This window comes from Onychostoma macrolepis, chromosome 05 (genome assembly GCF_012432095.1).
Source record: "Onychostoma macrolepis isolate SWU-2019 chromosome 05, ASM1243209v1, whole genome shotgun sequence".
Taxonomy (NCBI): Eukaryota; Metazoa; Chordata; class Actinopteri; order Cypriniformes; family Cyprinidae; genus Onychostoma; species Onychostoma macrolepis.
In genome coordinates, this window is record NC_081159.1 from 24,991,029 (window position 1) to 25,006,983 (window position 15,955).

A 15,955-nucleotide genomic window follows, 5' to 3' on the forward strand; every position below is an offset into this window, starting at 1 on the left:
GAGGCATTTATATAGCGCTTTATTATCAGAATCAAAATGCACCGACAAGACGTGGATTATTTCAAATTTGAAGAATGGATGTGCTGTTTTTATGAAATGTTAATATAAGGATGAAAGTAATAGTTATGTAATAGTTAAATTTATACTTACTACGTATACTTACTCTCATGTTGTTCCAAACCTGTATGACTTGGCTACTTTCTTTGGTGAAACATAAATTATTCTGATGAATGTTAGTAACCAAACTGTTCTGGTGCCCAATGATTTCCATTTTAAGGAGGACGGACGGACGGACATATAGACAGAGGGACATTTTCTCAATTACCTTTTATATTTACAGAAGACCAAGTTATACAGGTTTGGATCGACTTGAGGGTGAATAAATGATGACAGAATTTTCATTTTTGTGTAACTAAAAGTAGTCAACATCCAGCAAAATGAATTCAAAGACATGAAACTATCTACACATTAAATATAAACACTCAAACAAAATGTTAAGATTTAGCTCTTAATAAATAGAAAGAATAAAATGCAGGTGTTGTAAAGATGTGTTTATCACACGGGGAAACCCGTCATATTTTATTTCTCTGAAGCAGAGTAACATAAAGTGTCCATAATGCAAATGTATAAAGTAAGTCAGAGTTATACTGACCAAACACATTGCCTCTGTATAAAAATACTCTGATTCTGATAATAAAAATGATACGGTTCTCTAGAAGAGATTGTATAATTTGGCTGTACAATAATTTAATAAACCGAGTGAAAATGTTTTGATTATTAAAAATAAACCCAGTCACTAGAATGTTGATCATCTTCACATCTACAAAACAAGTAACAATAATAATGTAGAGGTGTTTGTGTTTCATTTCTCACAAAACAATTCTTTAAAAATAAATTTAAAAAATGACTTAAATCACAGATTTAAACATTTTGTTTATATTAACCTGTAAACCTCTCTTTGCTTTCCCATTTTTCTTGGCCATTTATCATGAACAGAAAACCTTTCACTAACACTTTATGCAAATAGCTCATCTTAAATGTCTGAGAGGTTAAGATTACTTTTCTTTCGAAACGGTTTAACTGAGCTCTAAAACGCTCTGCCACTGCATAATTACTTTTTATCATTTTCCTCCTCCCCTTATTATTCTGTGTAACTAATATACCATCATCATCTTCTGCCCACACTTTTCTATTGTGCACTGAAGAGTTTTAGCTATCAAGTACAGAGAAACTTTCCTCCCTTCTTTTCCTCTTTTTCTTGCTTTTGTGCAACATCACATCATCAGTCTGAGACACAGATGATTCTCTTGGCCCAGATCCCTCCTTTAGGCGATTCTCTTCATACGCGTCATGTTTTCTATGTGAATGAAGAAAGTTATTTGCATTACACTCAGTTGGAACAGAACGTGCTCTGTCGTGACACCTTTGCCTCTGTTTTTCAGCTCTTTTGGGTGTGTCTGCTGCAGCGGAGTCAGTGTCTGGAGACATGGAGATTTCCATCATATTTTCAGTATCCTTCTTCCTCTTCTTTTTTTTCTTTCTAAAATCTGCAGAATCTCCCAGTGAGATAATAACGTTGGCCTGTCTGTCTGCATTGTTGTGTTGTATGATTGAGTCAGTCCTCGTTGTTTGTACAGTTTCTAGTTCAGGTATGTGATTCACGCTTTCATTCATTTCCTTGTTTTTCTTTCTCTTGGATTTCTTTGTAATTGCCTCAAGTGATTTCAACATCGGGCTCTGAGACTTTTCAAACGGCGCTGTACAATCAGATCTTTCCAAAGTCAATTCTCCACCTACATTTGTGATGTGATCAGAGTTTCTTTTTTTCTTCCTCTTCCTCTCAGGTGCGACAGTTTCCTGCATTTGTGTATCAGAAGAGCTGAACTCAGAACTGTTATTAACAGACAAACTTGATCGTTTCTTCTTCTTTTTGTGTTTAGTATCATTTAATTCAGCTTCTGTATGTTCAAGAACATCGCTTGGTCTTTCTTTAACAGTCTCTCGAGTAGTTGATCTATCAGTGACATTATCAAACTGAGACACTGAATTTACATCCAGAGCAAAATCAACAGATTCATACTGAGATTCTTCACTGCCATTCTTCTTTTTCTTTTTCTTCCTCACTGGTTTTAATCCTGTGACTTCCTCTGATGTGTGTATATGCTCAGGTTGTTCGGTCTCAGGAGCTTCAGAAGTTTCATTTGACTGGAAGTCTGTTTCACTATTGTCCTCTACATGTGCTGTCTTTATCCTCTCTTTGACTTTTCTCTTCTTTTTTGTTCTTTTGGGTGCCATCTCAGCAGTTTGTGTCTCACTGAACTGATCCATCTCAACGGAATAAACATTTTCTGCACTATGAGTATCTGCACCAGACTCTGCTTCCTCTTGCTCTTTTAATTTGTGCTTTTTCTGTTTACTGGTAAACAAGCTGTCTGAAAGGATTTTTTCCACATGTTCTGTTGCGTTTTCTGACTGCAAATCTGACACCGTGTTTTCCAGTCCAATCAGATCATCAGTTTGAGATGGAGAACTCGCATTCTGATGTTTCTTTTTGCGTTTGGCAACCTTTAACATATGTGCTGCATTACCTTCCAAATGTTCCACTGCACTGCCATCACTTGGCCTTCTTTCAATCATCTTTTGTGCCATCAGCCCACAGACGACATCAAGCTGAGACATATCCAGATTCACGTCAATAGATTCATACTGTTGTTTGTCACTTCTATCCCTTTTTTTCTTCTTTTTCTTCCCTGGGCTTAATTTAGTTACACTGGGTGAAGGACATCTTGTAATTTCCTCTGAGGTCTGTAAATGCTCAAACCGATTGGTCTTGGTGGCTTCAATGGACTGAATCACATTATTTCTTCTCATTTCTGAAGGTCTATCATCCATGTGGTCCAAAATTTCATTTGATGAGCTATCTGTTCTTTCCCTGTCTTTGTTTGCTCTCTTCCTTTTGGTTTTTCTGGATAGCAAATCCGTAGTTGGTGACTCACTGTGTTGAATCAACTGCACACTGTCTCCGATATCTGAAGCAAGTTCGGTGGTCTTTCGCGCTTTTAATTTCTGCTTTTTCTTCGTTTTCTTTTCCAAGAGTTCTTCTGCGCTTTCAGACTGCAAGCCTGACACTTGTTTTTCCAGTCCAGTAATGTCATCACTTGAAGAACTTGCATTCTGACTTTTCTTTTTGCGTTTGGCAGCTTTTGAAATATGTGGAGTATTACCTTCTAAATGTCCAGCTGTGTTGTCTTCGCTTGGCCTTTCTTCAATGACCACTCCATCAACATGATCAAACTGAGACATAGAACTCACATCCAGAACAACAGATTCATATTCAGGCTCTTCGGTCTCATTTCCTTTCTTCTTCTTTTTTACTGATTTTAAAGTAGTTACATTAGGGGTTGGAAGTCCTGTGATTTCCTCTGATGTCTGTAAATGCTCAGGTTGATTGGTCTCTGGAACTTCACTGGATTGATCATTTACTCTTAACTCTGCAGGTCTATCAGAGTCCAAAGTTTCATTTGATGGGATGTCTGTAGCACTATTCTCCTCTACATATGCCATCTTAGTCCTCTCTTTGTCTTTTCTCTTCTTCTTTTTAGTTATTTTGGATGTCAGTTCAGCAGTTTGTGATTCACTGAACTGAACCATCTCAACCGACTGATTTTCTACACTTGGCTCTACATCCTCATGTTCTTTTAATTTGTACTTTTTCTTCTTTTTCCTCTTAACCTTTGTGATAACACCGTTATCTGCCACCGTAGATAAAACACTTTCCTCCAAGATCTCTGATGTCTCCCCCAAATGTAAAACTGGTGCGTCCCTTTGCTCTTCATTCAATACTCTATTTTCCACTTCATGCAGTTTCTCGTTCTCTCTGGGTGTTGTTTTAACTCCAGTGATGTTATCAGCTGGAGATTCCGAGCTCACATCTACATTTGTATCACACTGTATGAAATTAGTTGCACCAAATTTTTCCTTTCCCTTTCTTTTTCTTTTAATAAAGCTCAGTCCACCATTTTTAAACAAAGGAGTTTCCTGAGGATCTGTTTCCATCTCCTTCATCATCCTTCGTTTACTCAAGTTGAGGCGCTCAGATGAAATTGAGTAAACTTCTTCACTTGAGGGTTCATTAGCTAGTGGTAAATGTTTAGATGATGGTTGCACATTCATGGTCTCCTCTACATCTGTAACTTCAGAATCCTTATGAGATCTTGACACTGTTTTTCTCTTTTTATTGTTACACTTTTCCTCTTTCCTTGAGAGCAGTTCAGCATTTAGGCCAACAGGACTCTGGTCTGTCTTTTGGGATTCTGGGTGTTTGGTACCGTTCATGTCTTGAGTTGTAAACTGCTTGTTTGGTGTTCCTGGCCAAAACACGGACACAGATTTTCCCTCAGTCTCTATTTGAGTTTCGTCGCTGTCGTTGTCCTCATGTGCATGGCGGTCACCATCACACCATCTTGGTGTTCCTGGTCCAAATATGGACACAAACTGTCCTTCTGACTCTATTTGAGTCACATCACTGTCTTGATCGCTCTCCTCCATGTTCGCTGTAATAGATGGCGCTTTATGAATTTGATTGTCCTTATGGTTCTGACTGTTCAATGGCCTGAATAAATCCTCTGAGCCAAAGTCACTGTCAGTCTGTTGAATATCATTCTGTATAGAAATGTCTCCCCCTTGGGGTGGCAACAAAGAATTGCTTTTGTTGAGCAGGTTATCGTCAGACGTCAGGTCATCCTCAAGCTCCACTGCTGGTTCTGCAACTGCCTCCACAGAGTTTCTCTGTCTGTCTTCAATTACCGATAAATGATCTCCATCAGAGTTCTCAGCGCACTGGACAGAATCTGAGCATTCACCGTTATTTAATTCAGCTTCTGTATGTTCAAGAACATCGCTTGGTCGTTCTTCAACAGTCTCTCGAGTAGTTGATCTATCAGTGACATTATCAAACTGAGACACTGAATTTACATCCAGAGCAAAATCAACAGATTCATACTGAGATTCTTCACTGCCATTCTTCTTTTTCTTTCTCACTGGTTTTAATCCTGTGACTTCCTCTGATGTGTGTATATGCTCAGGTTGTTCGGTCTCAGGAGCTTCAGAAGTTTCATTTGACTGGAAGTCTGTTTCACTATTGTCCTCTACATGTGCTGTCTTTATACTCTCTTTGACTTTTCTCTTCTTTTTTGTTCTTTTGGGTGCCATCTCAGCAGTTTGTGACTCACTGAACTGATCCATCTCAACTGAATAAACATTTTCTGCACTATGAGTATCTGCACCAGACTCTGCTTCCTCTTGCTCTTTTAATTTGTGCTTTTTCTTCTTTTTCTGTTTACTGGTAAACAAGCTGTCTGAAAGGATTTTTTCCACATGTTCTGTTCTGTTTTCTGACTGCAAATCTGACACCGTGGTTTCCAGTCCAATCATATCATCAGCTTGAGATGGAGAACTTGCATTATCATCATGTTCCATGTGAACTGCTGCTTCTGTAAGTGCCTCTATAGAGTTTCTCTGTGTCTCTTCAATTACCACCAAATGATCTCCATCCAAGTTCTTAGCACACTGGACAGTCTGCTTAGTAAGTCGATGTCTGTAATGGGCAGAATCTGAGTGTTCAGCATCTGAACATGAAGCTAAAACCTCATGCGTCTCATGTTGTTTTTCCTGTTCCATATAGAGAGAATCAACAGACGATTCTGATGATGTCCTGGCCGCAGCTCTGCTTTTGGGAGCTTTGAGTTTGTTTTTTGATTGTTTTTTAACAGAAGCACTCGCCTTGTCTTTTTTGGTAGATTTAGTTGTTCTTTTCTTTTCTTTTCCTTTGGTGTTGAATAACTGTTTTTCGTTGTCGTCTGAAAGTGAATTCTGGATCCTCATCTCCAAGAAAGATTGTGGAAGCCATTTTTGTTTGTTTCCTTTAAAGTAATTTGGAACAAAAATGGTTCTATCCTGAAAGAAAAAAAAAAAAGCATGACATGATCCTTCAGAGAATAATACTAATATGCTAATTAGCTGATCAAGAAACATTTCTTAGTATTATGAAATTATTCATTTCTTTCAAAAAAAAAAAAAAAAAAGTCAAATACTGCCCCTAAAATGCATTAGTATTGTACTGTCAAAATTTCAAACTTTACACTGACTACTTAATATAATTTCTTCAAAATGAATGCATGTAGATGTTACAGTGGAAATATTTCTTAGAGAATATTTAAAAAACAAAAACAAACATTAAATATAAAACTAAAGCTTATTTTGTACTATGTAAGTCCATAGTAATTACATACCACTTTTGTGACTTCATGATCACTGTTGTGGTCGTCCCCCTCAGAGTTATCACTTGGTCTGAAATTTAAGTTTATTCATCATGAAAAACTATTATATTCTGTTTAAAATTATATTTGTTTTTAATTAGAACTTACTCGGACTCCAGCACAGATGGACTGATTGCTCTTCCTGTGTTTACACAACCCTCCTCGATTTTCTTTATGCATTTTAAGAACCCTCCCATTTCTGAGTTCTAAAAAACAAGTATAAATTTTTAATACACATGCATAATTTAATAACATGTTATAGCATAGTAATGTAGCTGTAGAAGCCACATTTGACCACTCCAGACCTGTCCACACATCTGGCATCTCTGAACAGTCAACGTGTCATCACTCACAGTAAAAATCAATGACTTTGCCAGAATGCTAAAAAGAGATTTAATTTCCTGAAGAAATGGGATAACCTTTCACGGGTGACAATGTGGTTGTTTGTGCTTTTAAATGTGTTAACTCAATATTAGAGGTTATTAAACAATGGTAACTATTAATGTTGTGTTAGCTAACACCTTCGTCTTGTTGTCCCAGGTGAAAAAAAGTGCTGTAAAATACACTATTTCAGCACACTTTGTACACTTTCATAATGTAGTTAAAGTACTGTTTTCACGCAAAAATGTTGTACTTAATATACTGAAAATTATTCTTTAGTACTTCTTAAGATAATCTTAAGAACATCTAAGTGTACTCAACTGTGCTATTTTGGGACACCATGAATATGAACTAAAATGTGCTATTAAGATACTTTCTCTGTAAAAATAATAATAATAATAATAATATTTTACTTAAGATTAATATATACAAAATGTATTTATAATGTGTTGTCCACATTTTTATAAATTAAATAATTGAAATTATGTTAGCATTCCCTTTGTATGATATACTTATCTACATGTTTATGGTGTCTTTCAATAGTACAATCAAGTACACTATTATTACCATGTCATTAGTAGCACTTAAAACTTTTCCACATTAAAATACAGCACTTCAAGTACTTCATGCTAAAAGTATACTTACTGTTAAATTGTGAATTTTGGTACACATCTAAACAATGAGCTATTAGTGCATTTATAGTAGTCTAAGCACAGTAACCTATAGGGTTTTACTTAAGTAATACATTTCTACTGTATATTTTATTAAACGGCTCATTCAAACACGCCCCCACATGTCTACGTCACGGTGTGGGGAGATTTGCAAAACACCGCCCAAACGTATGCGCAATGAAAGAGGGCGTAACTTTTATTACCGCTGTAGTTGCTGCCGCCGGCACAATGTCCTGGAGATGCTGTGTTTCGTTGTGAAAGCTAAGCTACTTTGTTTGGGCTTCCAAAAGAGGACACAACTAGAAATCAGTGGTTAAGTTGTATTTACAACACTGTTCAGAACAATTCAACCCAAATATTAGAGTGTGTGCAGCGCATTTTACAGAGGACTATTTCCTGAACCTGGAAGAGTAGCTAACAATGCTGGCTTGCACAAAGGCTATTTCTATAAAGTGGGGCAATTCCAACTTTGCAAGGACAGTCTGACGCTTCTGACTCACAGCCTGTAAGTACATTTCTGCTACTGACTATTCAAACGTGTGTTTTGAGCTGTGTAGAGTAGTGCTTGTTGCAGACATGGTAATGTTTATGTGGCGCAATGCAACGTGACAAAAAGACAGTATAAGTCATTATAATCAGTAATTATGTCCCCACTGGATGCAACAAATGCCTCGTTTGTAATGGGTTTTATCGTTTTAGTCTCGTCACGCCGGGACATGGCATCACAATACGGTAAGGGGCAGAACATTTCCATCTCACGCCTGAGGTATTCAGCCAATCACAACGCACTGGATAGCTGGCCAATCAGAGCACGCCTCGCTTCTCAGAACGATGAGCTTTGTAAAAATGTGCAAGTTTCAGAAAGGCGGGCAGAGAGGAGCAACAATAAATGTACAGTATGTGGAAAATAATGTGTTTTTTTAACCTTAAACCGCATAAACACATTGATTTACACCAAATACACAAAATAATGTTCTTTTTAGCAATGTCATATGACCCCTTTAAGAAGCACAAGTGGGAAACTGTACTTATAACTATTACATTACTCATATAATTTAAATAAAATCAATTTAAACTTAGGATAACTATATAAAAGTGTACTAATATTGAAATCATTTTTAAATCAAAGCGCACTTTTAGGAATTACACTAATGATAGTCCTCTGTACACAAAAAATGCTGGGTTAAATACAACACAGCGCTGGGTAAAACATGGACGAACCCAGCAATTGGGTTGTTTTTACCCAGCGGTTGGGTTACTGCCCAGAAGGTTGGGTTAAACATTTAACCCAACTGTTGGTTTAAAACAACCCAGCATGTGTTCTGTCCAATATTTACCCAGCACTGGGTTGTATTTAACCCAGCATTTTTAAGAGTGTATATTTATGCAATAGCATACTTTATTTCAATGTGCTAAAAATCTATTTAAATATCTGGTGTTTAGTATACTTTTGCAATTGCACTGAAGTACTACTGAAGTAGAAATATACTTTTAATTTGTGTATTTATAGTCTGTAACGTTTACAACTTTATTTAGCACAAAAAATAAGAATCTACTACAAATGTACTTGCTTGAATTTAAGTACTTTTTAGCGCATTCATGTACACATTATTTTTACCTGGGGATTGTTAATGTTATTCTATTAGTTTAGCGAAATCATTTGCTGAGGTCCATCACAGATATAGATATTCATACATGTGAACACTTGAGCAATTCGACTGTGCATCTCCAAGCATAATTATACACATGCTGGCTTTGACCATTCCAACAGAGGGGACAGCTTATGTACAGTGGGCCAAAGAATCAGCTGCTAATGAGGCATCTATGTACAGTGGTGGCCAAATATATTAGAACACTAGTATTTTCACCAGCTAAAAAATGGGTTTAAATCAGTTATTTCTATCCTTTGCTGTAGTAGTGTGTCAGTAGGAAATATCAGTTTACTTTTCCAAACATTCATTTTGCCATTAATTGTAATAATCCAGTGAGATTTTTGTTTGCACAAGGAGTCTGACAACAGCCAGTGCTCCACAGAGATCTGATCATCATCTAGTCTGTCCAGAATCACATGAAGAAACACAACAAACTGAGACAGACTAAATCCAGAAGAACTGTGGCAACGTCTCCAAGATGCTTCAAGAAACCTACCTGCAAAGTACTGTTAAATGTTTTAGGCACTTTTGTAAAAATGCTGTAAAATAAGGATGCTGTCAAAAATAATGTCATGAATAGATTTTCTTTATCAATTAACATCTATTAACTAAATTAAACCAACATTTGGTGTGTGTGACCATCCTTTGCATTTAAAGCAGCTTTCTCCCTATGTGCACTTGTGCATAGTTTTTCAGGTAGCTCTGCATGTGGGTCTTGGAGACTTTTGCCACAGTTCTTCTGGATTTAGTCTGTCTCAGTTTGTTGTGTTTCTTCATATCATTCCAAGCAGACTGGATGATGATCAGATCAGATCTCTGTGTGGAGCACTGGCTGTTGTCAGACAAAGATCTCACTGGATTATTACAATTAAAGGCAAAATGAATGTTTGGAAATCTAAACTGATATTTCCTACTGACACACTACAGCAAAAGGTAGAAATAACTGACTTAAAACCATTTCTTAGCTGCTGAAAATACTGGGGTTCTAATAATTCTGGCCACCACTGCATATCTATGATCACAAGTTCACAACAACCAGTGACAGGACATAGTAAAGTACTATTCATGCACTATTTAATTTTCCATGTTTATAAAATAATTATAAAATGACGTAAGAGATGTATAGACAAATTAATAACACATAAATAAACCCCACCTCTAGAACCTGGTGCTTCTTTGAGGACAGGTGCTGTCGTGTGAGTGATTTCAACAGAAATGGAAAGGTAGATCTTCGAGGAGGAATATAGATGGAACTTTTTCTTCTGTTTGGGTGCTCCACACGCTGACCTCCACTTCCCCTCTCATTTTCAGTGTCTTCATTCTCTCTCCCATTACCAGAATCATCAGAGACGGACTTTGGTCTCTTAGATGATCTAAGACGTCTTCCAGTTCGGACTGCTTTAGTCCTAGACTGCGTTATAAACAGGCTTTCACCAGAGTCACTGTACAGGGGAATGCAGAGATGTGATGCAGTGCATGAGAAAACATGTTCAAGTGAAAGACTTCAGTAAAATTAGATCATATTTGTGGTCTTTGAAAACTTATTCACTGAAACTTCATCAAAACATTATTAGATGATATTATGGTAGGGTTACACAAAGATTAAAATAAAAACGGATTATTCTGCTCAAAAATTCTAATCACAATTATTAATTGGGATTATTTTTTTGAGTAATTTCTTTGTTGCACTCATATGAGCAAATTAAGAAAATGTCAACTCAACCGCAAAGTTTATTTTAATTTATTTCTCTGATTATGAAAACTGGTATAACCTAGGGCTGTGCAATTAATCGAATCAGATTATCATGCACATCTCGTCAGTAAAGCCGGTTTCGTGATTAGTAGTAAATCGCCATCACCTGCTTTCAGATGGAGCGGCATTTACTACACAGAGCCGTAGTTCACTGACAAGCTACGAAATATCACGTTCAAAATCGAAGGAGATTCATCTGCTTTTCACTACTAATCACGAAACCAGCTTTACTGACGAGATCCGCATGATAATCAAATTAGATTAATTGCACAGCCCTAGTATAACCTTAAGGAGCTTCTCTCAAAAGCTAAAACATTAAAATTCCAAATATTACAAGAACTCCAAATTATGTTAATATTTCTTTAAAACAACAAAAGAGACTTCATATTGTAGCATATGAGAAAGAATCAAGCATTTTAAAATGTCAAACTAATGTATACTTGGATAATTTTCAAGTTGGTTTCTGACAGCATCAGATCATAATCTGACTGCATCATAATCTTAACCTTTACCTCCACACCAAAATCTCAAATGGACAGCAAGGGATTCATCTTTTACGAATATTTTAAAAATAAAAATTGGTGAAGCCAGAGAATGTTGTGTACACTGGGAGCTTTTCATTTACAATTAAACAGACGAAATTTCAAAATTACAGTAACATTTTACAGTACAATTTATATGATCAGGACTCATTTGGCAGCACTGAACATGTAATATTTTGTCTCTTAGAAATGCACATTAGAACAGGATCTTGAGTTCAGAATAGCAGGAGCTTGAGTTGGGATGCAGATGTACATTTAAGAGTACCATTGTGAAAACTGTAACAGCCTCACCTTTTGTACATAACCAAAAGTACAGCACCTCATTACCATGGTAAAAAAAGTAGCCTAACTATATGGTTTCTATGGTGTTTGCATTGAAAAACAGTAGCCTAAAGACATTCAGTCAACTATAAATCCACATCAACTGATAGAATAATTAACAAAATAATGTAGGCTAATTATATTCCATTTTTAATTATTTTTGTAATTTTCTTTGACCTATTATGTAATCGTGGCATCCATAATCATAATCGCGATTAGAAAATTGATTAATTGTGCAGCCCTAAACAGACTCCTCACTGGCGTTCCCAAAAAGACCATTAGCTACTGCCAGGATAATGACCAGAACAAATAATCTGAGTACATCACACCAGATCTAAGATCTTCACATTGGCTTCCAGTTACATTCAGACTTGGCAATTAGTTGTTTATAAATAACTTAATGGCCTAGGCTATAATCTAAATGCATATTTATAGATACTGTATTCTTTGTGACTAAACCTAAAAGATCATTCAAATCATCATAATAAAGTAGGGGTGTTCTGATTGATCGGCTACCGATTACTATCGGCCGATAATCGCTTTCTGAGTTTTGTGGAGAAAATGTTCGTATCGCAAAGAAGAAAGTACTTTGAGCGCACGAAAATCAATTTTGCGTTTAAAATAAATTTTTGGATGTGTGCAGACCTTCTCTTTTGCGCATGCAACGTTTCTCTAGCTCGCTCCCCTGATGCCTGCCCTCAGTGCTCTCTAAACACCAATGGCTCTCTTGCTCTCTTGTGATTGGTTGTCAAAGCAGCTAATCAGAATTTAGCAGCCTGGTCTCTGATTGGCTGGAATTATGGCATACTGTAATGCAGAGTTCACACTGCACGATTTTCAAACTCGTCGGATCGCTGTTGTTTTCACACTGCGTGACTATCTGGGGTAGCATTCAGTCGCTGCTGTGTTCACATTGCACGATGGATCGGCGACAGGGGCTTTCACATTGCACGATTTCACAACAGGAAGAATCGCCGACAACTCTGTCTGATCCGCAAACCACGTTTCACAACAAAACAGGAGGGAGATGCAGGGAACAGGGATTGTGTTCTGCAAAGAGTGGTAAATAATAATTTTGCAGTAACTGTTATGCTGATGTTGTGGCTGTTCAAGCGTTTGTGCTTGTTTCTGTATGATATAATTGTACATATTAAAATACTGATATGGTCTATAACTCCTCACCGAACTTCCCTCTGCCCTGTATCTTTGTCTCTCATTGGCTGAAGGTCATCGTGATGTAGTTTTCAGTCAGAAATCATTGCACACAGCGTGATTGTGAATCGCCGACAGCTCCAGATATTTAGCATGCCAAATATTTCACAGGCGTCGGCAACGCATCGGCGATTCCTCAGATCGCGTCTTTGGTAATTCACACTGCGCGATTGTCACTCGCGTGAACGAGCTCCGATTTGCCTCCGATATCGGGCATTTGTCGGCGATTTATCAAAACCCGTCGGCGAGTGAAAAATCGGGCTAAAATCGTGCAGTGTGAACTCGGCATAAGGCTTTGTTGTGTTGAGCAAGCGAGCCATCAGCGAGAGCACTGAGGGCGGGCCTCAGGGGAGCAAACTAGAGAAACGTGGCACGCGCAAAAGAGAAGATCTGCACATATCCAAAAACGTATTTTAAATGCAAAATTGATTTTCGTGCAATCAAAGTAGCCTACTCTCTTCTTTGCGAGACGAACATTTTCTCCACAAAACTCAGATCGCGCGCGTGCAAAATGCACTTTTGCGCGCTCAAAATCTCATAGACCTCATAGACTATAAGCTAGCTGCACCCTGACACATTGACACAGGAATAGTTACTTAGACAATTGAGGCAGTGTCGCATTGTGACTAAAGTTTATAAATTGCATTTCTTTTTAATTCTTGCCAGTGTTTAAACCATTCAGCGCTTGCGCGCTCTCCTGGAGACCGTGCGCTCATGCACACTCGAATCGCACACACATAACGCCAGGTTCACACACACACACACACACACACACACCGTTGTACATTGCGTATGCAGTGTGTATTTTTTTATGCGCGCATGTTAACGGATTAAAGCGTTCACTGCAGTGACTGCACACTGTTGCATTCCAGGAGTGGTGCAGCACTCGTTTCTGCTGCACGCGCTGAATTAAAGTGACAGCGCATTGTTTGCGGTAAATATGTACATGGATTGACACGAAAATGTAGTAATTACACCATAAATGCATATAATTAAAGTCTACTGTACTGTGTTTCACATTCAACACATAGGCTATGGATTTTTGGCTAGGTTTAAAGGAAACGATCACTTGTAGATAAACAAGGCAATAATAGATGGCAATTGTGGAGGTAGTAAAACAAAGTTCTTTATGAACCACAGGATTGCTTGAAAAAATTAAATGCCAAAGAAAAGCCAGTAGAGCTGACTTTCTGTCAATGGTATGTTTTAATTTATAATGTTTGTGATAATGTAAGAAAAGTAGTTTAAATGTTTTGTCACTTGCTTGAGCAACTTAATATATAAATCTAGAAATAAATGCAAAATTAAAAAGCATTGAATAATGTGTTTCTTATATTTATTGCATTTAAACACGTCTATGAAAGATTGTATTACTGTACTGTGTAAAAAAGAATCACAACGCTGAAAAAGAATTTTAAGTAACAATGTTTGGATTTGAAATCAAAATAATGGATAAATGTTGTGTTTGTAGTGAACAGCCATGGATCAGGTGCACCTGTGTGAAAGCACAGTCAGTGCTGCTTCTGCACCGCTTACATGGACTGCAAACGGAGTATGTGTGAACTTGGTGTAAAAGGCCCATCTAACATACAGCTCACGAAATCAGGCTTGTGCTGTGTAAACTAATGTGCAACAATTGCGTGATTGTCAAAGCAAAAATGCAGCACATAATCAAACATTTAGGTGAGATAAATATATACTTTTGAAAAATGTCTAAAAAAAAAAGCCCTCCTCCACCCCTTCAAATTAAAAAAATCCCCTCTCACAAGAGTCACCTAAGAGGGGAATTCATTTTCAAAAATGAAATTCAGGCCCTGAATAAATGTCAAAAATCTTGATTGGATCATCATAAATAATTATTTAAAAAGATCGGTATCGGTGATGGTATCGGCAGATACTGCTTTCTGTGATCGGTGACCAGTCTCAAAAATCCTGATCGGAGCACCCCTATAATAAAGTCAATAAACATACTAAAGTGTTCACTCAAATAAAGGAGAGTCTGTTTAGCAGTTATGCCATGCAAAGCTGGCACCAACTTCCAGATGTTGCACTATATAATTTTACTTCTGAATATTTATAACACATTAAAATTATTTTTAAACACCATCAAATCAATTATTATTATTATTTTTTAGTACAATCTTATTTCTTACTTTAAGGTCCCTGTTACAGTGTAAATTCACAAATGAGTGCTCAGGAAAATTAATTAATTAACATGAACTTGGGTTAAATTGATTCCAGTGTACATTTAGCCTCTCACTGAGGTATATGAGGCAAAATATTAAAAGATTAAGAGAAGCAACACAACCACACGTCTAGTTTCCAATACACGTCTTGTTTTACCTGCCCGAGGAAAGATGGACTGCAGCATCACTTCTTTTCCCACGGTGCTGGTGAACTGCTCAAAACACTCATTGATAGAGTCAACAACATCAGGCGGAGGAGTTTCGAAGATGAGCTCCGAGTGCGGATCAATGTCGATCAGATCTCCAACGTGCGCCACAACCGGTAACGTTACATTCTTCCGCGTGCTCGGCGACGCAAGCTGGGTTGTGTTGTCTTCGCTACCGAGAGCCATACTTATTTAATCCACTGATCTGCTGAAGTGTCATGTATTCCTTACCACGAGAGACTTGCCCGACGTCGATTATCACTGATTTGCGCTGCCTCGACGGGTGCTTATGAAACACCGACTGTTTCTGCAACGAATTAAGCATGAACACAAAAGTACTGGTCAAAAAATAAATTAAATAGCATATCAGAAAGTGCTGTCTGTGTCAAACAAATCCACGTGTTGCACGGTTCTGTTTTCTTTTAGCGGGTACCACACCACTCAGTTCCGCCCAGGAAACACGTCACCCAGTGTTTGGTAGCGCGCATGCGCACGACATCCATCTAAAAGCACGCCTCGCATTCAATATGTCCAAAGCCCTTAAAAATAATATTATTGATTTAGATATACCTTTGGGTAAAACTGAAACGAAAGGTTTAATTAAAACAGCTATTAAAATATAGGAGATAAAGGAAATAAAGATCGTCATCTGTACAATATACAAAAACAAGTTGGTTTAGTTAGAAATAGTTATGGTAATAGAAAGGAAGATAT

At 37.4% G+C, this 15,955-nt stretch overlaps 1 protein-coding gene across 1 annotated transcript; it reads right to left on the reverse strand.

Moving 5' to 3' along the window:
• Nucleotides 1-65: 65 nt before the first annotated feature.
• On the reverse strand, nucleotides 66-15,723 carry pho (phoenix). Its single transcript, XM_058776046.1, has 6 exons — nucleotides 15,193-15,723; nucleotides 15,003-15,012; nucleotides 10,178-10,463; nucleotides 6,426-6,523; nucleotides 6,291-6,348; nucleotides 66-5,955 (listed from the first exon to the last, which is right to left on the reverse strand). The coding sequence occupies exons 1-6, from the start codon at nucleotides 15,425-15,427 to the stop codon at nucleotides 1,210-1,212; spliced, it is 5,433 nt and encodes a 1,810-aa protein (XP_058632029.1). The 5' UTR covers nucleotides 15,428-15,723; the 3' UTR covers nucleotides 66-1,209.
• Nucleotides 15,724-15,955: the final 232 nt, after the last annotated feature.

Excerpts from the sequence above, each read along its gene's own strand:
- pho (XM_058776046.1), bottom strand. The coding sequence starts at position 15,427 with ATGGCTCTCGGTAGCGAAGACAACACAACCCAGCTTGCGTCGCCGAGC. Across the intron at positions 6,349-6,425 it reads CCATCTGTGCTGGAGTCCGA|ACCAAGTGATAACTCTGAGG; the intron begins GTAAGTTCTAAT and ends CTTAAATTTCAG. Across the intron at positions 5,956-6,290 it reads ATCATGAAGTCACAAAAGTG|GATAGAACCATTTTTGTTCC; the intron begins GTATGTAATTAC and ends TTTTTCTTTCAG.